The sequence below is a fragment of the Onychostoma macrolepis genome, chromosome 15, assembly GCF_012432095.1.
Source record: "Onychostoma macrolepis isolate SWU-2019 chromosome 15, ASM1243209v1, whole genome shotgun sequence".
In the NCBI taxonomy this organism is placed as follows: domain Eukaryota; kingdom Metazoa; phylum Chordata; class Actinopteri; order Cypriniformes; family Cyprinidae; genus Onychostoma; species Onychostoma macrolepis.
In genome coordinates, this window is record NC_081169.1 from 9,979,709 (window position 1) to 10,006,100 (window position 26,392).

The window sequence follows — 26,392 nt, forward strand, 5'->3', positions numbered from 1 at the left end:
TGCAGTTTTCCGCCTAGCTCGGGATCTTCCCCACTAAACTAATGTAAACGTCCGCGCTACTGCACAGCTAAAAGCGCTCTAAAAAGGCATGTGTTAACTCATTAAAGCCCTTTGGAAAATTAACCATGTTTTTACTATAGTAATCATAACTATGGTATTTGCAGTAAAATCACAGTATCCACAAATGTACTATTATCTCACTATAGTAACCATATGCTATTTGTAGTAAAACTTCAGTAACCACAAATTTACCATAGTTTCATTATATTAACTATAGTTTGATTTTTGTAGTTAAACTATGGCAATACAAATGGTAGGCTAATATATCTGTCAAAAATCACTGCCCTCACTCTACTATATATATATATATATAGTATATGTTGTAGGAGTGTAGGAGTGTTAAATGAAAAAATAAAGATGATTATCTTCATTCAGTTGTTCCATTTCTATAGGTTTGGTAACATAAAAGCTCTTAATTCCAAAGATAATACAAGCTAATCAGTGTATTCAGTAGGTTGCATTAGTGGCATAAAGTATTGTAAGTATACAACAATGCGACAATAAAACAATACATTTACTTTTTACTTTTGATACTTAAGTACTTTTAAAAACAAGTACTTCTTTACTTTTACTTAAGTACAAATCTGTCTTTACAACTTTCACTTGTAGTGGAGTAGTATTTGAACAGTGGTATCTGTACTTTCACTCAAGTAAGGAAGTTGTGTACTTTGTCCGCCTCTGATAATAGCTGATTATTTATGACAATTTATAAAGTGCCTTATAACCTTTTGATTGAAACGTTTACTTTAACACTCAGATGTGTCCGTCTGTGTAATTATTTATGCAAGCAAGTAGAGATTCACATCTTAATTTACTTTGGTTTTGCTGTAATGATTCAACATATCTATAGACAAATCTATAGACTTCCTTCCACACTAATTATGTGTAATACCCTGGAAACGCGGTAATCTGAGCCCATTTTCCTCCATATGACATTTCAGGATGTGAGTTGAGATATCACTACAAGAAAAATAAGAGCACTTCCTTCCAACTATCTCGTTCCACAGAATGTAACATATACCAAAATAAAAAGATGACAAAGGTATATGGACAATGAAGTTGGTGGGAAAAGGGAAAGACAGAGGCAAGGGTCAGTCATAAAGAGGCTTGATTCTGAAATGTATGTTTGTTTTGAAACTGGTTTGCCTCATGAAGACTCATTTCCATGAACACAGAGTACAGAAGGGAAAGAGTGGAAGATAGGATCTAACTCATCCTGCCAGTCTTCATCAACATCATATCATTTTGAAATACAGATCAGGATTTTATTTTAAAACAGTAAGGTATTGCCTTGTTTTTCTATTCTACTTTTTATTATTATTATTATTATTATTATTATTATTAATTTATTTTAAATGTTAGCTATTGCGGGACGTAAGACTTTTCCAAAAAGAAAAAAACAAAACAAATTATATGTAAGACAGCTGATATTGCTTAAGTTGTAAGATGTTTAGCGGAAATGGACTTGTAATTGTTATTGTGATTAGCAGCATCGTAATTAAAGTTAATTAAATTACATTTACTGTAAACTTTGTTTAGCAGGTGTGTGTATTTGTATCAGGCAGGATGTGAGTAGAATGTTCTGCTTTACATGGTCTTAACAGGAAGTTTAAAAATATAATTTTGCAGAAAACAAGCAATAATTGAGTACCAGATTATGTGTTGAAATACATGGCAATGTATGAAGTACCTTATAACCTGTCTAGTGTTTGCCTAAAACATTTATCCCAAAACTATTCTTCTGTACACTTATTTATGTAAAACAAGTAGAGATTCACAACCTATTTTATTTTGGTTTTACTGTAACCATGAAACACATCTATGGACATTTACATCTTTTTAAATTGATATTGTACAATATGCCAGTCATGTTAAGTAGTCTCAGCAGATTTTCTGTATATCAGATATCAGGATACTAATTTATTCCTTTCAGTTAGCTTGATCTGCTAAATATTACACAATATAGAACACTGTATTTTTTTTTTCTTCTGTTTTTTTCTTTTTCTTTCTTCACTCAGTGTTTTAGCCTTTAACCAGCACTGCTGTAAGGCATCGGCTTTACAAATAGAGCTCTGTTTTAATTCCTAAATTTTATATTTAAGCAGCTAAGCTACATTCATATTTGTATTCTCACTGGCAGTGTTTTTCACATTCTTGCTCAGTTTTAAAGTAATTTGAAATACAAAAACAAAGTGAGTCATTGAGTCACATGGCACTTTAGTATCTCTACATCATTACAGTGGCTGAGCAACTTGCTTTGTAACGATGGCAGCCTCAACAACATGTTTAGCGAGGTAAACAGCTCTGGTCATGGCTAGTCAGTATGTTAAACAAAGCCCTTGTCATTGGAATTCATTACACACAGTGTCCTAATGCAAGACCGAGATGCCGACCAGTATCATGGGGTCATACTCATCAAGAAGAAGTCACATTGACCTGACCCTAACAGAAACATGATCCTTTTCCCATTGAGAACTTTCACAGATAATCTCTACATCTCACTCAATGTTTAGAGTCCTCTCTCTCTAAAGCAATAAATACAAGTGATAACAGAGCTTTGGTTCACTTATTGATTATAGAAATGGTTTATTGTTTGTTTACCAGATTGAACTATAGAAAATTTTACTGATTTGAGTTTAGAAAATGAGGTGAGAGATTGTTTCTATTTATTTATCTGAAGTTTAATTCATGACATGAATATTGAGTTACTGGCATTATGAGGCAAAATGAATTTAAGGGAAATGTTTTTAGTCATGGTGAGTAACTTTACTCCTTAAAGAAAGTTGTATAAGACTCAATGTACTAGCTTTAGACAGCTTACACCAGACCTAACAGGATTACATTATCATTCATCTGTGAAGAAATTAATCTGTGAATCGCAAGCAAGTGAAATGAATGAATCTAACTGAATCAAATCAAATGAAAACATAATCAATTGAACTGAATTAAGTGTGAATCAGGATTTACAGTTATAAACTATTATGTCAGGTAGCATTTACGAAATTGAAGTAAAGTGAAGTAAAATGACTCAAATTTAATTTAATCGAATCAAATGTGAATATAACTTCACAGTCATAAACTTTACACTGACAGGTACAATTGTTTTTTTTTTTGTGTTTTTTCACTTCAGGAGTGAAATAAAGTGAAATAAACCCCAAACAAACTAAACTGAATTAAATCAAATCAAACCGAATCAAACTGAAAATGTGCAAATGGTTTCACAGTCATAAATTTTACTATAGTGAATAATTGTATAGTGAAGTGTTGTGTATTGAACTGAAGTGTTGTGTATTGAACTGAACAAAATTCAATCTAATCACACGAAATTAAATGTAAACTTAACCAAACAAACCAAATCAAATGTGAATATGATTTTACAGTCATAAACTTTACTCTTAGAGATATTGTTTTTCTTCACTTCAGGACTGAAGTGAAGTGAACCAAACCAAACTGAATCGGATTTAATCAAATGTGACCCTGGACCACACAACTAGTCTTAAGTCGCATGAGTATATTTGTAGCAATAGCCAACAATACATGATACTTATATTTATATTTTTTGCACCCTCAGACTCCAGATTTTCAAATAATTGTATCTCGGCCAAATATTGTCCTATCCCAACAAACCGTAAAACTTATTTATTCAGCTTTCAGATGATGTACAGTATAAATCTTAATTTAAAAAAAAAAAACAAAAAAAACAATTGACCCTTATGACTGATTTTGTGGTCCCGGGTCACAAATGTGAAAATTATTTCACAGTCATAAACTGTACACTGATAGGTAGCATTTTCAGAAGTAAAGTGCAACGAATGAGTGAAGTAAAGTGAACTTAAGTAAAACGAAGTGAGCAAATTTATATGAAGTTACTCAAATCAAATCAAATGTGAAACCAGGTTCACCATCATAAAAGCATAACACTGACATGAAAAAAAAAATAAATACAAATTTCTGAATGTAACATTTAAAATCTTCTTTTTAAAGAAAGAGGTCACTGAGTTATTGCATATTCTTACATGAACAATGATACAGCAACATGAATGATATGGTCAGTTATTTCATTGTGACAAACCGGGAGATTCCTGATCTACATTAATAACCTATTTCATGAGCTGTCCTCATTAAAATATTTTAAATGCAGCATAATTACAATGATAAACTACTTGTCATAGCCACCAAAAACCTGTTTGAGAGAAGGTTTGGGAAAATGAGGGTCATTTCCTGTTTAAAAAAAAGGCTTCAAAAACTGTGCAGACAGCATCCCTGAACCCAGATTAACTTGTAATCTTGCTCAACCAAGCACAAGATTTGGCCCCGTCTCAATGAGGAAGTGAATGCAGCGGGAGGAGCAACGTATCTAGGTGAGATGGGCGGTATCTTCTTACATAGGTGAGGGTTTTGATCGGGGGCAGGGCAACTCCAAACAAATCTCCACAAGACAGAGGCTGCATAGGTGGAAAATTTCAAAAGACAGACTCTTGCAGCGTAGAGAGTTTGAAACAGCATTAGGCAGATCGGGTAGCAGTAATTGTTAAGTGAAAGACAAGACGAGGAAGAAATTACAGAAAAGGAAAAAAGAAGCATTGTGCATTAAGAAAAGGAAGGTTGCAGTAAGAGGTGCCTTCTTTTGGCATAGAAGTGGCTTCTGTGAACTCCACTGGTCAGCCTGCTACGGCCGGCAGATTGCAGGAACGCGTCGACAGCAGTGATAAAACCATGATGGTGAGTGTGAACTGATTCGTTCTGCTCAAAGAACAAACTAATGTAGTCAGAACAAAGATAAGCAGGACATTTACTTTGTTGATCGCTAGATTGACAAGTGTAGACTGTGTTTTTGTGTGATTTTGAGAGGATAATTAACTTTTGGATGGCATGGTTGGATCTGTCGAGAATTGTGCGATTATTGTACATTTGCTATAATCTTGCACCAATCTTTATGCCATGCCAAACTGGTTTGATTTACAATCATACGGACAGCAGATTTATTATTGAAAGGAGTTGCTATTAAAATGCCAATAGTTTATTAAAATATAGCCTACTGTATATGTTTATAAAACAGTTGCGTTCATTGCTACATCCGTCATGTTGTCATTATCATGTGATATCGTAAATTATCAGCTGCATTTTCATAACTTCTCTCCTGTGGACTCATGGGATAATAAAGTTTCTGTCGGATATGCATTCACCAGAAATAGTAGGACTTTTCGCTTACTGTTTTATTTTTTAACATACTGTTTTCACCTATATAGCAGGATACTATATAGTATGCAGTACTACCAGTCTGTGTGTTGGGGATTGTAATGGGGATTTTTTGGTGACTTTCTGCAAGTTACATTGTTAGGTCAGTAGGTGGCAAGTGACTGTTTTCGTTATTCATTCAATCGATTCATTCAAGGGACGGAACACGTGAACATTTTACAATTGAGTCATTGAATCATTCACTTAAGCAATTTGTTAAAAAATGTATCACTATGGAACGCGACTATGAATGAGTCATTGAATAATCTACTCAACCTACAGTATTTATTCAAAAACATAGACGAGACACTTCTAGTGTGTGTTGGTGTTCGTTTGGCTGTGTTTGGAACTATTTTCATTAGTGGACAAGCAGTAGACAAAGTGACTGGTTGTCTCTAAAATGTAAGTTACTCGATATTAACTACTTATAACACTTTATTTTATGGACGACTATTAACTGGCATGCATAGTACTAGCATTTTGGCTGTTTATTAGACAACCTGGTCTCATAAAAATACGTACCTCTGCGCAATTTTTGTGCGACACCGTTTTACGTACCTTGCTGCAGGTTTCGCCGCAGTTTCAAATAGAAATGTCCACTGAGTGGTGCTAAAACACAGGTTCAATATGTGAACCCTGGCACGTTTTTATTACGTAGATATTGGTACGTATTGCTGTTTTTATAATGTTGCTTCAGATACGTATTGCGGCGGTTCAGAATTCAAATATCCGGGGACTGTCGCTAAAGGTTAATGCTTTGTCGTGTTGGAAATATGCCCTACACCAAATCCAACCCTAAACCTACCCGACAGCGTTAAAAAAATGCAAAACTGATATAAAAACGTGCCATTTGAACTGCCTTTTACGCAGATTTGAACTGCTTTGTTGAACTGTTGTTACACGGGATTCGAACTGGAGCTTCTTACTTCCGTACACCCAGTTACGTAAATGCCATGAGACCAGCTAGTTATTAGTACTTATAAAGCACATATCAATGCCTTATTCTGCATGACCATAATTTAGATTTAACACCTTGACAAATACCTTACTAACTATTAATCTGCAGCAAATTAGTACTTTACTGAGGCAAAAGTCATTAATAGTTAGAAAAAAAAAAAAAATCTTATTAGAAACAGCCCAAGTCGTTGTATTTAGTTCCGGTGAGATGGTTTTGCATTGGTAAAGGAGGTTTGGATTCATCTAGCAATAAAATAAAATCCTTAATATATAATGCATAATCACAGCCATACAGCTATAACTTGTGGATGTGCTAGACTATTGTAAACTGTCATTTTGTTTACACTTCAGTCATTTGAATAGGCCTGTTGCAAGGTGCAAGTGAGATTATAATGCCTGAAGTTTTAACTGCAAAAACTGAGAAGTTAATAACAAATGCTTGGCTACAGTTTGAAAGGAGCGGTTGGGTTGGCATGTGTAACTAATCTGCTTTGGCATGAGTTGGTTTTGATACTTTCTCACCTGAGAAATCTCTTTTGGGTCTGTCAGGTATAATGTTCTTCTGGTCTCCTCAAGGGACCTGAAAGTTGATTATTCTTTACTTGAATATACAGTAACAACACTTGGCATAGAATGGAGTCAATAGTTGCTGGTGTATGACTAGATCTCTTTCACAAAGCAATAGTACCAGACCAAGCTGTAAAAAACAGTATGAGTATATATCCAGATAATCTGGATGGGGCGGACAATGCTGAAGGGCAAAACATTTAAGCTATCCATCATTTTCTTGCCTGGTATTGTGCTTTTGTGCAATTGATATAATTTCCAGTCAACTGTCACTCTTCTTAAACAGACATGATCCTTTTTTACAAGCTTATATTTCGCTTTTCTCCTGTTTTGTCTGGTTTTAGATATTTTGTTGTACATTTTACAGTTAACATTATCAGTGAACTCTTGAATACGTTTTTCATACTAGCCTTATTGTTTGCATCCTGGTTTCTCTCTGCCCAGATCTCATTATGTGATAATGACCCATTTACATGAAGTCGCACTTTCAGTCTCTGTCTCTCAAAGAGCTTTCAATGGTTTCAGTATTTGTTGAAAGGGGGATTTGAATTCCAATGTCAGCCTTTCAGTTTGAATTTTATTTGCACTCCCACCAATATATTACACAATTTCACCATAATTTCTTACAGTACAATGCTGAAACCAATGCAGACTATAGGTCATTTTCTATGCTAATACAACAGATTACTATAAATAATACCATATTGCTCTGCATAATGTTGGATAATATTGTAGGTAGTTTAATTATGATGATTGCTGCTCCCTATGGCTGTGATCTTTGACCTATGGTGGATGTTTAGTGAGTTGAAGTAAGTTAATAATATAATTTTATAATCAGCATAGGGTGGATTTAAATACTGTTTTTGTGTTGTTATCTGCGGTGAACTATGAGTTGTCAACCAGGCACGAACACTCAGCGTACAAAATTCAACTGGTTACAGATAATAAACATGATTTTATAAGCTAAGTAAATAAATAAATATATTTTGAAAAAAAAAACAAACAAAAAAAAAACATTACGACACGAGAAACTGTAAACACTGGAAATTGTAATAAATAATTTAAATAATTAACTAAAAAAAGAAAAAAGTCCAAGGAGTGTCCTGAGGATATTGTATGAAAATGCTTTGTGGGAAAAGCCATTATCAAATCTCTTTTGATTTTAGAAGACAAATGTATGTTTAAGGTGTGTCATCTCATTGTGGTTGATAAATTATTGGTAGAAAGAAGAACACACCCCAAAACTAAGTCTGTATTGAAAACACTGGATGCTGCATTATGAATGTTTTGTGTCAGTACAACTCCATCATGTAAGAAGTCAATCATGCAGCTCTAACTTGTTGTACATATGCACGAATACAAGCACCACAAATTCAGAAGCTACCACACCCCATTCTTGACCTCAGTTCATAGGGTTTATTAGTGAAACAGAAGTGTGGCTAATGAGTTTGTGACTCCCAATGACTTTGTTTAGAGGCTCATTAGATAGGAATGAGTGCCATAATTTATAGGCTGCAATTAAAATAAACTGGAATTTGGATTTGCGTTTGGATCAGTTTATGTTAAACTGTGCCATTATTTCCAAATTACCATTAAAATTGTTAAAATGCAATTTTGAAAAAGACCTTTCTATTATTTAGTTCTAAATAAAATTTAACAAGATAATTCTGTTGTTGCCAAAACTACACTGTAAAAAGTGATAAGTTGACTTAACTTAAAAAAATTTAGGAAACCCGTTGCCTTAAAATTAAGTAAATGATAATTATAAAAATAAGTTAATTGAATTGTCAAGTTCACTTAACTTTTTTTTTTTTTTTTTTTTTATTATTATGTACTTAATAATTTTAAGGCAACGGGTTTCCTCAATTTTTTTAAGTTAAGTTAACTTATCACTTTTTACAGTGTATGTGGAACACAGCTTTGTTGGTTCATTTTCAAATATTGTATCACAAATAAGATAAATGAGACCCAATTTAAGATTTGATCTCTCTCTCTCTGTCTCTCTCTATATATATATAATCTTGGCAACATCTTGGTTGCTAAATGCGCTGAAATTCGCAAAGTTTGCACATTCCATAATGACAAAAAAGAAACACTGACTCATTTGTTCTTTGACTGTAATGTTGTACAATTCTGGGTACTTGCAAATAAATTTCTAGAATGAAAACTATATCTATCCATCCAGTTTATATTTTGTTAGGCAAATTTTATATTGTCCACTTATTGAAAAATTTAATAAAATTGTCTTAAATATTAGAGGGATAGTTCACCCAAAAATGAAAATTCTGTCATTAATTGCTCAGCATGTAATTCCAACAACTTTATTCAATAAATTATTTTCTTCCATGTCAGTATATATGCATGGTACTTTTGTGAATGCATTGAGGAGGCTGACACAGAAGAGAAAAAAATCATTATTTTTGTTTTCTTTGCGCACAAAAAATATTCCCGCAGCTTCATAAAATTAAGGCTTGGATTTCATCAAAATATCTTAATTTGTGTTCCAAACATGAACAAAGGTCTTATGGATTTGGAACGACACGAGGGTGAAGAATTTTCTTAAATATTCGTGTATGATATTAAATCTTCTCAAATTCCCCTTAAACATTATTTTATTTTGTCTTGATGCATACAGTAAATCTCAACAGAAATCTATGCTATTGTGCATGGTATCAATAAATCAATACAGTAGTAGTAACGGTAGATTAAAAATTATTTCCATGAATGAATTTAAATGACAGCTTTTACTGAATAAACTTACAGTACATCACATGAATGTTAAGTCACATTCAGGTCTTCTCCGAAAATAATAAAATAGGTGTTAATCTGGAGAGTCTCATGTTCTTGTCGAGACTGGATGCGTGTTTGGAAACACTTTGTTATTTTATGGGGTGTTTTGAGTGACGGAGATGTCTAGAATGAATAATTGTTAGTCACTGTTTTGACTAGTAGGTTGATGTTAAAGTTTCACCTCACATTCACAGATGTGACAATTCTGGTTTATATAACCTCGATAAAGTACACAGTAAAAAAATAGGAAAAGGTATTTAAGGAGACATTAAAGTTTAAAGACATTTTAGTATGTTTTTAAAACTACAATGATTACTTTCTGAAAACGATTTGTGGTGGATACAAATGCCCCCATTCATGAACATTTATATACAGGTTCTTAAACTCAATTTAACACGAGAAGCAAAATGCAAGAGCCTGGTCTAATCTGATAATGAGATTTACATAAATACACAAGAGAAATGTGCCTGAGTTGTCAGGAGAGCATTGGTCTCTGAGCATAACAACATTGGGACTAATATAATTTTCCATATCAGTGACTGAAATAACCATCCCAGATCAACAGGTGTAAAATTGAAAGAGATGCGAAAGCCCACTGGATTATATAACCAAGAATCAATATATAATCATATTGCCATCTATCTATCAAACGTTCTACGTCATTAACTTTCTGCGGCCTGCTGATGAACCTCAGAGCGTAATAAATGCAGCTACTGTTTATTTCTTGCTGGAGGTAAACTGCAGCCTACATGTTTATGCTGAGTAGGATGGTTTACAAGGAAGTGTGTGAGATTTCAAGAACAACTTGGAAAAAAAATCCCTTGTGACACATTGAAAGCGATACAGAAAACTACAGCTGAGTCATAAAGATTTAGGGGTTTGTGTGTGTGAAAGAAATAACAAAATAACCTCTCACTTTTCTCTTTCCTCTTCTGTCTTCCTCATTGTCATTCTCAGACTAAAGTTCAGGTTCCTGAAGAGAACACCAGACCCTTAAACCCAGCGCAGCAGCAAGGTACAGTGTCTGGGGTTGCTGGTCTAAATTATCACCTGATTTATCAGCTCAGTAAATACCCTCCGTTGTAACACTCATGATTTAAGTGGGTGTATTACGAGAAAGACACCACACTGCACTGATTTCGACTGATTTTCATATTCTCCTCCAGCGGCTCGGCCCGGAAAGCACAGAAAACCCATGACGGCTCCAAAGACTCAGACGGGGAAAAGGCCAAACAAGAAAAAGATCATCATTACAGTCCTGATGGTGGTGGTCGTACTGGCCATTGTGGCTGTGGCTGCTTTCTTCAGTAAGTTCTAGGTCATTTTAACCCCGTCTGGATTTCAAGACGAAGGCTGAGGCTAGTTGTCTTGCGTTCACTCCAGTGAATATTTTTCAGGGCACGATTATGTCTCAAACTCAAAAACATAATATAAAGACTTAGCTACTTTAAAGTTATTGGACATTTCCAATGATTAAATTAAATGATCAAGCATGTAGTATTATTAGACTGTATGGGGCAAGTTGTCACACTGAAATCTGTCATTAAACAGCTTATATATCACAATTTAAACAGTAAAACACTTATGAAATAGAAACATTATGTAACAGCAAAACTATAAAAGCTACCATGCATAAATATCGACTTAAAATAACATGTACATAGCATTGAAAACGTAAAAGCTCCAATTAATGCATTATACAAATGTATAAAATTTAAAGCATGAAAACTGCAATTAATATATTGTACAAATGTATACAATTTGAAATGTGAAAACTGTAATACATAGCAAAAATTGTATGACTTAATAACACCGAAACATTTGAAAATGGCGATTAAATATATTGTATAATTTATAACTTTTAACATGTAAATATATAAAATTAAAAGTAATTAATGCATTGTACAAATATATATATATATATATATATATATATATATATATATATATATACATACATACATACATACATACATATATATTTTTTAAATACTTGTGAACATTTTAATTAATACCTTGTATGCATTTCTAACATTTAAAACATTAAAACTGCAACACATTGCCTACATTATTTTCTATAAATATGAATGCTACAAATTTATAAGAATTTCAACATGTGAAGTTATAATGAATCTATTTTATAACATTTAAAACGTTTACAACTTGCCATGATCTGATTCAAAATAAAATAAAATAAAATAAAATATATTTTATTAAAATATAAATTAAGTTAAATTTCATGTCCTGAGAATACAGTTCAACTGAGATGCAGTCCTTCTTAATGTTTGTTTTTAATGTGAGGGAAATTGACCTACTCTTTCTTGTTTATAACCATTCACACTTTTCGCAATAAAAATCAGTCACAAATTGACAAGTCTGATCTTCTCATCAGTGACAGTTATTTAGTCACTCCTTTGACCGTTGTGACTCAAGAAACATAAACAGACTGATTAATTTAACCGCATTGCTGTTTGTTTTTTAATAACAAGTGCTGTTTTTACTCTTTCTTCCTCTTCATGAAACAGTCAAGCAATTGATCGAGAGCAAGTATTATTTTTGCTCCAAGTCAGTGAAGTTTATTCCGCTGGAGAAGGCCTGTGATGGGAAGGAGGATTGCAGCGGAGCCGAGGACGAGTCAGCATGTGTCACGAAGTTTGGAGCCAACTCCACCTTCCCCCGTAAGACAGACACACACACACACACACACACACACACAAACACACACATGTCTGGTTTGCTATCCTTGTGGGGACTCTCCATAGGCGTAATGCTTTTTCTACTGTACAGACCGTATATTCTATTGCCCAACACCAGCCCTACACCTAACGTTATCCCTTACAGGAAACTTTTTGCATTTTTAGATTTTCAAAAAACTTCATTCTGTGTGATTTATTAGCTTGTTTACCCGTGGGGACCTCAATTTAGGTCCCCACCGTGAAACAAGTCCCCATGAGTCTGTGTGTATTCAGGTTTAAGTCCCCACCAGAATAGAAAAACAGGTACACACACACACGCACACCCCCACACACCTGCTCACCGACATGTGTGCAGTCAGCACTGCTAGAACCTGTGTGTCTGGTTTCAGGATAAACAAGACAAATCCCCCAACCTAACCTACTTTCTGTCTGACTTCCTCAATGTCAATAATATGTTAAAAGACTATATATATATATATATATATATATATATATGAATTTTAAAACTGTTTCTCTGTCTGTCTTCACAGTACGGCTGATGACAACACGTAATGTGCTGCAGATATTCAGGCCTGAAGAGAATACATGGAAAAGTGTATGTGCAGACAGTTTCACCCAACAACATGCTGAGACTGCATGCCAACAGCTGGGCTACTCAGTGTGAGTTTTGGCCCACAAAGCACAGTGTCATTACACACTTAACGACTTACCTGAAGTTTGCAATACTATTTAATTTACAAAATTAAATTATAATAACAAGACTTGGATTATTCTATTGTTTGAGATACCACTGGGTTTATTAATATATATATACATTTTTTAATTATTATTTTTTAGTTCTTTATTTTCTGTTTTCATTTTAATATTGGTTAGTTTTAGTAATTGTGTTGTGTTTTATCCATTTATATTAGTTTTTCTTTTTTGACAATGTGAATATGAATACATCAAATAATGAAAAATATAAATACTGAAATACAACTAAATAAAAATAAAAATTAATAAAATGTTGTTTATATATATATATATATATATATATATATATATATATATATATATATATATATATTTATTTTTTCAGTTTTAGTTATTATAGTATAGTTTATAGTTTATAGCTAGTTTCAATTAGCTGACTGAAAGAAAATCTGATTTTTCGTATTTTATTTCATGAGTTGTATATTTCATAGGTATATTTCAAGAAACAAAAGTTGTGAGGTTTTAGTTTTAGTTAACTAATATCCGTCTTTGTTTAAAATCTCCTGTAAACATTTTAGGCTGCTAAATACATGTAAGAATACAGCTCATCATTTGATCTCAATGTCATTATCTTGTACTTTTTCTGTTTTTAGTAAACCCACTTTCAGCACAGTTCAAGTGGGTATTTTGCCGACTAATCTGAAGATGTCTCTCTGTATGGTGGGCTCATCTAAACCCCAGACTTTCCAGTCAACTGTCTCAGATCTGTGAGTAGATTTATACACTGTACTTATGTACATAGAGTGGCCTTGAAAGGATGGGCACTTTTGAAACTAAACATTTCAGATGCCGAGTATTTGCCTTTTTTCTGGTTGTCAAATGTTAAGTACAAATTAAGTTTCCTCATATTTTTGGGGTTGCTGTAGCCATTATTAGTTTTGGTTGTAAGCATTCTCACATTCTCTCATGTTTTCTCTCTCTTTCTCAGCAAATTATGCAGTCAGGGAACAGTCGTCACGTTAACATGCTCAGGTAAATATGGATTCTTAATCCAACAGCCAATTATGGCATTATCAATAATGAAGCAAACTGATAACTACAGCAAGCACAAAACTAGCAATACAACATCAGAGGTGTGTTCAGTCATTTGGCCCAGGCTATTTAACATGCTAAAACATGTTTTAAAGAAAGAGAACAAGATGAGAACTGCGGACATGTAGCTTCATATTTGGTTAAACTATCCCTTGTGAAATATTGTGTTAGGAACACATATATTGATATATTTATGACATATTTGTATTATTAAATTGTATTTGAACATACAACTTTACTATCATATATTCACTTCTTACGATGACAGGCACATTTTGTGTGTGTGATTTCTGTTTTGATTTATTATCGGCTGTTTTATTTTGCAGCAGAGTGTGGGTTGACCAGAAACCAGGACCGGATTGTAGGCGGACAGGATGCTGTAATTGAGAACTGGCCGTGGCAGGTCAGCCTGCAGAGCATCAGCCAGCACACCTGTGGAGGGTCACTGGTGTCTCCGCACTGGGTTGTGACTGCGGCCCACTGCTTCAACGGGTGCGTGTGTAAAACACTCTTACAAAGCAAATGCATCTCTTTAACCCTCTAGCTCTCACAGGCATTTCATTCAGTCTGTGGTCCAGGAATGTATTAATTGTTTATCAAAGTCATTTCATTCAAAATATGAATAATAAAACAGGTCTATTTAATAAAAACTTAATAATACGAATTATTATTATTAAAATTTAATTAACAATAATTTAACATTTATATAGTACTTTTCTATTTTAATTTTAGCGCTTTATATTGTATGGGGTATATAATATAATATAATATAATATAATATTATAATATAATATAATATAATATAATATAATATAATATAATATAATATAATATAATATATAATATAATATAATATAATATAATATAATATAATATAATATAATATAATATAATATAATATAATAGTAAGTACAACAAATAAAAACAAATTAAGGTCTAAACTAGTTTTTATTTTTAATTTATATTTTTATATCAATTATTAAATGTAATTATTTTATTACACAATTATAATCTTTCAAAATGTAATAACAATATCATATACAGATGTGCTAACCTTCCGTAAAATAGATTTTAATTTGGAAAAAAAAAATGGTGACCTAAAAACAGTAACATCTACATTAACTGATTATATTAAAATCCAATTTTATGTAGTATTGTTGAATCAACCTAAATGCATTAATTTATTAAAACATTATTATTATTATTATTGTTGTTGTTGTTGTTATTATTTCATATATAATAATCATGACAATAATATCATTATATGTATGAATAGTTTGAAAATAAATCATAGTACATCATATGGGTTAAACAGGTAGAAATATCTCTAGTGCTTACAGGTTGCCACTTGTTGCTGTGTATTTGCATTTTGCAGGTCATAAGCACATTGAAGTTCCATTAAAACCTGGTTCATCAACGTGTGTCTGTATAGTTTGTTTAGCCTACATTCGGTAGTTAACACAACCAATGATGTGCTGTTTTGAAGCCTGCACACAGTCACAAGTATCTGTTACATTTGGAAAGCATGAGTCATAGAAGTAAACATGTTTTTATCATTAACTTCAAAAATTTGTTCATAAACTCCATTCATTTCTGAAAATCATTCATAGCCCTAACAAGTTATCCCGGTTTGAAAACTGTGCTGTGCGTCATTCATCATTCACCGTATAATTCACAGAATAACTCAGTACTGAATTGTTAGCATCTTATCTGATGCATACATTTAAGCTTTGTAAATAGAACTAATACAGGGTGTTTCTTAGACGAGTAATGCTTTTAAGAAGGTCACGTTGCTCTTCTCTTCTTCAGGGAGGGTAAGAAGGCTGTGATCCGATGGAAGGTAGTCTCTGGAAACACATACCTGGGCTCTGCTGGAGCTTCTTCTGTGGACAAGATCATCGTCCACAAAGATTACACCTCAGGACGCAATGACTACGACATTGCCATGATACGACTCCAGTCCCCCATCACTGTGGGAGGTACATCAGTGCACACACACACACACACACACACACTGTTGGACTCCAAGAACTCAAGATGACTAAATATGATCAGAGTCAAAACCCAGAAAGTTTGACTTACTTTCTTTTAAACTCGACACGGCAGCATTCCATTTAAACCAGCCCACAAAAATGCATTCTCATCAGTCTTTTTGGAAGTGCTGATGACATACTTTTACAGTGCATAAGAGGAGACTTTATAATAATAATAATAATAATAATTTAATTCATAAACAACAATACTATTAATAATAAATGTGTCATTAGTTTAATAATAAATAATGTTTGTCATATTTACATTTTTTTATATGTTTATCTTTATTGTTAATTATTATTATTATTATTATTAATAATATTATTATCATCATCATGCTGTAGTAATTGGCATAATTATTTATTTACTATACTATATTTCATATAGTAATTATGATAATAATAGCATTATATATATGAATAGCATAAGTATGAAATAACTATTTATTATTAAACTAATTACAGGTTTATTTAAAATTATTTTATTATTAAGGTAAGTACAACTAATTAAATTAAGGTCCAAATTATTTATATTTTATGTAATTATATATCATTAAATTATGTAATATGTTTAATTTGTAATATATTATAATTTCATAAAATATTTGAATATTAAAACATTTAAGTCATAAACTATTTATTTAATTAATTACATATTTTTGAGTGTGCTAAATAGTTAATCAATATCAAGAAATTTGACCACAGTATTTCTGTTAATAATTATTTAGTTTCTCAAGAAAACAGAGCAATATGTTCATAACAATAATAATTGGATATCAATTTATAAATTTTTATACAGTATATTATATTATATAGTATATTATCAAATGTTTCTCTATAATTTTAACATCAGTACATCCCTTCGATTCTTCAAGGTGGATGTTTTGTTATCTTTTGATCATGCAAAATGGTACTAAATGTCTGTCATTTTATATACTAATATACAGTTTTTTTTAATATCACATTCAGAATCCCGCAGGCCAGTATGTCTGCCACCTCAAGATCTTGGCCTCAAAGGAGGAGATAACGTAGTTGTGACCGGGTGGGGCCATCTGACAGAAAAAGGTTCCTTGCTTTTTTTTCCTCTCCAACAGAACCCTTATTATTCAAACTCAGTTTCCATTAAATACCTCTAATACCGCAAACTTTAACATTATCTGGGTGTTTTCCTGCAGGAAATTTGTCTCCAAAGTTACAGAAGGCTCAGATGCCTCTTATAGACACAGCCCAGTGCTCAAGTCCCACAGTGTACGGCTCTTCTGTCACTCCCAGGATGATCTGTGCAGGTTATCTGACGGGAGGAGTGGATGCATGCCAGGTAAGTCTTATTCTTTTCTGTGTACCATTAGGTAAAATGATTTCCATGTTATTTGAATAACATTTGTATGTTTTCTCTCTCTAAGGGCGATAGCGGTGGTCCTTTGGTGTATTCATACGGCCGCTGGATGTTGGTGGGTGTTGTGAGCTGGGGTTTGGGTTGTGCCAGACAAGATCGTCCTGGTGTTTACACCAATATGGACCAGATGCTCGACTGGGTCCATTCAGTCATGAAGGTATGAGCACATTGTTCTGGAAAAACTCTAGCTGCATCCGAAATCGCATGTTTGTTCAAAACCTAATTCACAACAGCTAAAAAAGTATGTTCGTATATGTATATAGTTTGAATATGTATGGAAGCTTGTTTCAGCCATAGAATAAAAAATAAATTAATAAATTAAAAGGGTAACTGTGACTTTTCATGTCATAGTTTTGACTTTTTCTCAGAATTCTGAGAAAAGAAAAGTGAATTGCAAGATATTTACATTTATGCGTTTAGCAGACGCTTTTATCCAAAGCGACTTACATTGCATTCAAGTTACAGTTTTTACATTTTATCAGCTCTTGCTTTCCCTGGGAATCGAACCCATGATCTTGGCGTTGCTAGTGCCATGCTCTACTATTTGAGCTACTAGAAAGATATCAACTCAAAATTGCTAGATATAAACTTAAAACTTTCCAAAAAAAAGTCACAATTGCGAGATATGAACCCAGAATTGTGAGATATAATCCCAGATTTTTTTTCTCTTGCAATTCCGAGCAATTCTATATTCTGTAAAACATTTTTTTTTCGCAATTCTGTTTACATTTCACAAAAAAGTTTTTTTTTCTTACAATTGTCAGAATCGCGAGAAAAAAAGGGAATAGCACAATTTTGAGAAAAAAGTCAGTAATGTGAGATATAAACACGCAAATGTAAAAAAAAAAAAAGTCAGAATTGTATAAAAAATTCGCAATTACCTTTTTAATTTTTCATTGTGTGAATTGTGAGGAATAAACTCGCAATTAACTAAAGTCGGTTTAACTCACAATTCTAAGTTTATATCTCGTAATTGTGACTTTTTTTTTCTCAGAACTGCAAGTTTATATCTTGCAACATTGAGTTTATATCTTGCAATTCAGACATTTTTTCTCTGAATTGCGAGTCAGAATTCAGAAAAAGTCTTGCAATTATCTTCCACGCTGGAAACTGGCTTCCATAATTATGCGTAGTAGGAATAAAATTTGAATACACTACATCCAACATGTTGCGTTGCTTCACTGCCATTCACATGAATCCTCTCCCATTTTTTTATTTTTTATTCAATGAATTCAGACATACTGCTGTTTTCACGTAATGTTTAGTATGGAAATATGCATATTCGGATGCAACATGTGCCTGTGTACACCTACTAAAAGTAGAAGAGTGGAATACTCATGGTTGTTTGTTGTCTTCAGGAGTACCAGTGAGTCTGGGATGGAGAGAAAAACAGTAAAACCCACAGCACAGATTCACAGAGATCTTCGGTCTTCAGAAAGAAGATATTCAACTGAAGATATATCGATTCACACAGATTTGTGGAGGAATCGCTGTGGGAGTTTTGCTCAGGGTCTTAAAGGTGCCATGAGAAAGATTTTGCACACTGAAATATATAATGTATGTATATAATGAGAACACATATGTTACCTTTTGTGGATCTACCACTTTTTAGGGACAGCAATGCAATCTTAAAGGAACAGTTAGCCCCAAAAAAATGACAATTCTGTCATTATTTACTCACCCTCATTGCTCCGAGTCAGTAAGACTATTTTTCTTCTGTGGAAAACAAAAGAAGATGTTTTGTAGAATGTTCAAGCTGCATGATTCATAGAAAAGAGGTTCCAAATGTGGGTTTTATCACATTTATGCCATAGAAGAATTATTTTTGGTTCCCTAAAGAACCTTTCAGTGAACAGTTCTTAAAAGGACCATTTTTTAATTACATTTTATAATTATTTTAATAATATAAACAGCATTTTTTTTTTTTTTTTGCAATGGAAAGATTATGATTATGATTATGATAGATTTGTGTCTGGAACACGCTACAATTTAAAGTTGATATCATTCCATTTGCATTTAATGTATGGAGAAAAGCAGCTCGGACATTGTGCTACATTTCTTCCTTTGAATGCTGTGAGGATTAATAAAAAAAAAAAAAAAAAATAGATGAACTGTCCCTTTAAATCAAAGTGACGTCAAATGCACTTTGAGACAACAGCCACAAGAGGGTGCTGTTGTTGTTTTTTTCTCTCTCTTTTTAATATGTCTATACTGTTGTGAGGTCTTGACTTATATTGGGTGCCATGTTATAATATTGAATTAAAGCCAGTGCTCATTTACTCTGCCAAAATACCATGGTGCCTTTGAAACGCTTAACAGAGCTTAACGCTTTCATACATATCATATTAAATATGTAATTATTAAGTTACAGAGGCCAACTCTTTTTATACAGACTGGGATTAAGCGCTCAAAAGAAGAGCGACACCTGTATTTAACTGCTGTTTGTACGTGAACGTCACATATTTTCCTTTGTGGGTTAGTATTCAATTCTAAATGAGTCACATTCAGATTCATTTGGCTTTTGATATTTGTTCAGAAAACATATTTAAGCTGCACACAAAGCTAAGATACGTCATTCAACCTGTTTTACTTGTGAATGTCTTTTAACTTGTTTAACTTATGAATGTTGGTTTTTGATTTAGGGTGGATTCAGGTAATTAGGGCTTTGTTGACAGTCATCTCAGTGTCTAAAAAGTCGCCCTTTTTATCTGAGTTCACCCTACTTGTGAAAATAAAGGATAGTTCTTTGTAAATATTGTACAGATTTGCATTTGTCATGTCAAATTCATTATTATTATTAAAGTGAAGAGTGGTTAACAGCAAGTTTGGTCAATGACTCCAAAACCAGCAAACAAACACAACTAGTAATATATATATATATTTTTTGCAAACCTTTATTTCGCATAGTGATATATTCATTAGTTTATTAGTTTATTCTTTACAATCCAGAGAAATCTACTGAGGTGCATAGTTATGACAAGGGAATATGACAGATGTTGGTACAAAGGGAAGCTGTACATACATGTTTATAATCATTTTTTTTTTCAGAGTATACATGAAGTGTCTGTAAGTGTTTAAAGTGCTCAGTCAGAGCCAATAATCACAAAACTAGTATTCAAATGCTATCCATTCAGACCATTTTTGCTTATTATTTAGCCGGTTCCTTTATAAACGTACAGAAGAGGGAGTTCAAATGAAAGGAACGTTCTCCTGGGTACACTGATGGGTGGTACAGCAGGGCTTGTGTTTAAGTAGCTTAGATAGTTGTATATTTAGGCTGTTGTCTTGGTTTACGTAAAGGAATAAAATCTCTTAAATTTGTCTAGACTATGTGGTGCACAAAGAACGCTTATGCACGCCCGTAAAATACAAACTTTAAAATTCTACATTTGTCCTTATACAATGGCTAGGTTTGGATTAGCATGCTAGCATACTACTAGTACTATTTTTGCAGTATGCAATATGTGATTTTTCTACTACATTTGCTCACATGCTCGATATATAGCATGTGTTGTTATAGTTAAAAATAACATATATATATATATATATATATATATATATATATATATATATATATATATATATATATATATATATATGTATATATATATATATATATATATATATATATATATATATATATATATATATATATATATATATATAAAATTATTTAAATAAAGCTGAAATAAAATAACTTATAAAGTATTAGATGGAATACTTAAGCTTGAAAAGAAGAAATCACTTAGCAAATAACTGAATTAAATTAAAGCTTAAGTACTAAAATGATTCAAATGTAATAAATCAAAAACAAAAATAAATTAAATAAAATCTAAATGGAATGATTTAAAACAACAACTATTACAAAAAAAAAAAAAAAAAAAGACAAAAGCAGATTATATATATATATATATATATATATATATATATATATATATATATATATATATATATATATAAACAGGGTTGCCAGGTCTACGAAACAAAAGCAGCCCAATTACTAATCAAAACTGTGTTTGTGTGTTCCCCGTGGTTTTCCCCTCCCTTGAAGGACACTTTGAGATCTCTGTAATCCGCTGACTGAAAAAGAAACCCCCATTCCACTGCAAAACCGCAGACTTGCTCAACACTGATGAAAACTGAACATATAAAATTAGCTTTTTGCATTTTTAATTCAAAATTGTTTTGAAATAAATACACTAACGGGACATAACACTAAAATACCACTGTATACAGCAGAGCACATAGCGTAGATAGAATGTGGTACCCCACAATGCAATGTGCACAACATGATGCATGTTCTTCCATGTTCTTCCACCCTTCCATTTTCGGTGGGATTGATTTTCCTGGAATTATTTCTGGTAGTTTTTACATAAAATTGGATTAAAAATGAAAAATACATGCTTTGTTTATTATTTATTATGTTTTATTTATTTAATGAATTAAATGTAAGAAAATTTAAGCATATTACATACTGTTCTGCATACTATTTTTTTTTTTGAACACAGACAATATTCAATCTGCACTGCGCAGTATGCAGTAAGCAGTATACTAATTTGCCATTCCAAACATAGCCGTGTGACTAGAATCCTTGATTATTTAAAAATGTTGGAAGTCTTAAAATCCACTAGAGGGAGACAGAGCGTCTTGGAATGTGTTGGAGCATATAGCAGTCCTCACACTCTCTTGGCTTGGCAGTGAGAGTGAGTCACCCAGGCAGTGAAATCCAGTTTTTTTGAAATCCATTATTTTGTAAGTCTACTTTACAAAAGGTCAATCTGTTCCTGAATGGGATCAGATCGGAGAGAGCCAAACTCTCAAATGAATATAGTACAAGAATTTTAAAAGAGTGCAAGTGGTTTTGGACATCCCACGCAAGTACAGTAGAACAAATTCTCACCGCAAAATAGAGAGGAAAAATTGTGCATATAAAGCACATTTTATATTTCATATCTCAAATTTTCTTTCTACCAAGATCAAGCAGCCTGCCTGAAAATGCAGCTGTAGATATTTACCTTAAATTAGTAGTTGTAACATGTGACATGCATTAAAGTAGGTTGAATTTATACAGCCTTCCAGTGTAAAGAACTTAATACTACGTAATATGTTGGCCGGTTTGAAAGATTTTGCTTTTTTATGACAGAAATCAGACATATCCCTTCAGTTTTCCCTGCTATAACCCTTCAGATCCAAAGAGAAACACAGCCTGACGTGTGCAGATTCATGGCTCAGTGCTGCACTCTTAGGATGCGGTTTTGTACTGCAACACTGCAGCTATGCAGTCTGGTTTCGCCCGCCCAGACATTACTAACCGAGCCCAGAGATGGATGATCTGAGCCAAACATTCCAGCACACATAAACAACCAGACTAAAATATCTATGTGTCTATACAGCTACACATTACACCAGTGGTTCTCAACTGGCTGCCAACCAAAAATGGATTGCAGGTCCGTTTTTTACAGCACAGACGGAATGAAAAATACTGCTAAATGCGTTATTATACCAAAACAGGATCAAGCAAAGAATTCTGTGGCATTTTGGCAAATCTTTACCTGCCAATTTAGTAAGACAGATTCCAATATGGACAGGTTAGGCGACTTTTGAAACCATGAACAAAACTGCATTAAATACTATATCTGGAGTTTCCAGTTCATGGAAATATTTCGAAATTTCAATAAATGATTCTGAAAGCATTATGATTTACGCCACTTTATATCAATGCAAAGAAAAACCGATTGAGAACCACCCCACAATTTCATTATCATTAAACATCTGATTCAAATAAGCTAAACATTTAGAAAAAAATAAAATAAATAATAATACATATGCAAAGCAGAAGAGGAATTAGGTTAACATAATAGCTAAAAATAGCAAAATAAAGCTCTAATAAAAGTTAAAGTTGCCCATTTGCATACAACAGTCCATTCTCAAGAGCCTAGGCACTCATGTATTAACTTTTTTTTTTTTTTTTTTTTACATTTTCCTTTCTTTTTTTTTTTTTTACAGTATTGCTGATCTACGTAATCTCCTTGTTTATGTGATCGTTTCGTCATAAAAACACTAGCTGCAAATGACAAAAGGCAACAAGCTGTAAGAAGCATAACATGGGAAAACATTCTGCCATAAATGAATCAAAGAGGCAATGTGAACAGCTCGACAACAGTTAGGACACTCAACGCTAACCACATTACTGTACAGTGCATCTGACAGACAGAGCGGCACCAAACCCTTTCTCCAAAGCACGGCTGATTTTAACACACATTTATGGATGCAGTTCAAAGGAATTCAATGAAAATTTTGTTAAATACTTGAATTTCAAGCTAGGATTTCATACCGCTCTGTCAAAGAATCCCAAACAGTTGAGATTGCCGAAGCCCCTGATTTCTAAAAGAGAGTCAAGTGATTTGGAAGACTGCTAATATGTGCACATACAAGAGATATAGCCATTCAAAGAGACAGATTATTCCTGTTCCGCTATTCTTAATATCACCACAGCAGCTATTCAACTACATATTCAAATATCCTGCGATAAATTCCACATCGTTCGTACTTCGCTCTACATATACAATGAGCATTCAAAACACTGTTACGTATATTTTTATGAATAAAGTGCCCAGAAACGACCCCTCTGAACTCTGCCATAACTACAACCACTGCGTACATTCATCTTTGGGTTATGGCGGAAGACTAGGGTTTCATTGCATTTTTTGCGGCATTATCGCAAAGTGACATTCATCGCATGTTATGAATTTGTCAATACATTTATACTTAAGCCAGATATGGATATGAACAAGCATTGTGCATTCATGGGGTTTCCGATACGAAAGGAAAGAGGAAGACAAACAAAACAAGATGGAAGCAACAGTAAATAATCCACCGTCCCACTAGCAGTTCTGTTTTGGCACTTGAATCTTAAATAATTACTGAAAGATTTGGAAAGTTGGTTTGTTTTAATAAACAAAGAGTTCGCTTTGCAGCTCCAGAACGTCTAACAAACAAAATCCCACTAGTATTTTCCACCATTTGTGTGTTTTCTTGAATTAGCATCAAGCTAATCTGATCTATGAGAAGATTTTAGAGGTTTATGCTAATGCTAGTTACATGTGCACTGTAATTAGCTATTGAGAGGCATGTGAGGTATTACTATTTATTATAATTTGTCACAGAAGTCTTGTGTCTTTGTACGATGATATGCAAACATAGCACAGCATCTGTGAGGATTGGTGCAGTTTAGCACACTGAAGTTGCTAGCTTGCTAGTTCGAATGCCAAATGTCAACATTAGTAGTTAGCAACAATATCGTGTCCTGTGAAGTCTGGGTGTCATGATAAGCTTACCAGTTAACTACAGTGGCCCTTTATGCCTGTATGTTGGATACGTACAAGATGAACTGTGATGTTGTTATATACAACAAGCACAGATTGATCAATCATGTGAGAAGAGACAGGAGAACACGATTCGGAGAAATGGATACATAGTACACTAGATGTACTGTATAAAATCATTCACATGCATTAGGAAAAGTTAATTGGTTATTGAAAGCAGCATCAGAAGATCATTCATTTTCTACAGGGAGTTGGTTTCTGGGGATTGTCTTTATATTTTAATGTTTATTTTCTAGGATTTTTTTTTTTGTCTTTTTTTTTTTTTTTTTTTTTTTATGTGAGCATTGTTTAATTAACTTATTTATAGAGCATTTGAAGGCTCCCAGGAAGCATGTGGAGCTTGAAGCGTTTACAGGCACCTGTGTTTTATCTAAAGCAGAAAAAACTGAAAAATAAATAAATAAAATAAACCGTGCTGGGCTGGATGCTGGATATACACACCTTATCTGCATCTCTGGTACGTCCTTTTACTTCCTTCTAAACAATGCTTTAGCCATGAAAAACACTCTGCACAACTTTATTTTCACACACAAAGTATGTCAGAATGTATGTGTTGTAATATCAGCATTGCCACAAGGGGTGCTATTGCGTAGAGTGTGTTTCTGGCCTTCAAGTGCACTAGCATCCTGCTCTTTATGACCTCAAAATCACTTGTAAAATTAGTGGGAGTGGTTAATAATCAGACTAGATTAGCTGCTTGAATTGGTGGTAAACATATTCCAATTTGAAGAGGCACCCTTGGTTTTAAATGTGTAAGTTTTTTAGTATTTTCCAGAAAGGTGTTTCCGTTTCTGTGTTTGCTTTGTTACTGACTTGTCATCTTGTGAGTGATTCCACCTCGGGATCGTTTGGAATGCAGTGTGAAGATGTGTAAAGTTGCACTGGAAGTTTATCGCAAACATTTTGTTATGTGGGTCTTGTGCTGTCGAGCATTGAAAGGATATGGCAGTTTGTGAAGAAGGCAGTGTGTGTGTGCTGTGTCTCACAGACAAGAGCAGAATGCAAGCACACCGAAGCGTCTCCCATCATCTGCTTTCTGAATATTTTTTATGCCATTTCAGTCCAGCAAAGGGTGTGTGATCCAGCCTGCAGCACTTTGTATTTTTCCTCAAACACAATCTAAAATATATATTTCCACATATTTAAATGTAGCATTTTTTTTGTCATGAGATAAAGAGAATAAAACTGTCCATTGTTATGACTTTCTTTCATTCTGTTATGATTATGTATGCATGTATACATATGCTCATATATGTACACACACATGTTCTTTTCATGCCTTTGGTGTCGGTTTGCTGTCTGCTTTGGATCCCGGGAGGCCGTTTTCTGTATTGTCATTCCCTGAAGAACTCACAAGGCACTCTTTACTATAAGAAAAGGGAAAAAGACAGACATTTACAAATAAGAGTGGCCATTAAAAAAAGAAAAAAAAAAGGAAACATTTTTAAGCATTTTAACATTTTTTACATTTAAAAATTTATTTTA

At 33.2% G+C, this 26,392-nt stretch overlaps 2 protein-coding genes across 4 annotated transcripts in view; one reads left to right on the forward strand and one right to left on the reverse strand.

Annotated features, from left to right (window-relative positions):
* The first annotated feature begins 1,121 nt into the window (after positions 1-1,121).
* On the forward strand, positions 1,122-20,339 carry tmprss4a (transmembrane serine protease 4a). 3 transcript variants are annotated; one of them, XM_058744624.1, is made up of 13 exons: positions 1,122-1,343; positions 10,570-10,627; positions 10,779-10,919; positions 12,138-12,290; positions 12,839-12,968; positions 13,655-13,768; positions 13,990-14,033; positions 14,420-14,585; positions 15,903-16,072; positions 17,096-17,191; positions 17,302-17,444; positions 17,530-17,679; positions 18,881-20,339. In XM_058744624.1, exons 3-13 carry the CDS (start codon positions 10,808-10,810, stop codon positions 18,890-18,892), a joined length of 1,290 nt encoding a protein of 429 aa, XP_058600607.1. In that variant the 5' UTR covers positions 1,122-1,343; positions 10,570-10,627; positions 10,779-10,807; the 3' UTR covers positions 18,893-20,339. The 3 variants fall into 3 exon arrangements, with proteins under 3 accessions (XP_058600607.1, XP_058600608.1, XP_058600606.1); XM_058744625.1 differs by having other exon boundaries at positions 1,122-1,338; XM_058744623.1 differs by lacking the exon at positions 1,122-1,343 and adding an exon at positions 3,714-4,782.
* Positions 20,340-21,132: 793 nt separating this feature from the next.
* Positions 21,133-26,392, reverse strand: part of scn4ba (sodium channel, voltage-gated, type IV, beta a) — a 28,886-nt gene continuing 23,626 nt past the window's right edge. Inside the window, exon 5 of the mRNA XM_058744626.1 lies at positions 21,133-26,274. Within this exon, the coding sequence (XP_058600609.1) occupies positions 26,181-26,274 (94 nt within the window). The 3' untranslated portion in view covers positions 21,133-26,180. The remainder of the gene's footprint in view (positions 26,275-26,392) is intronic.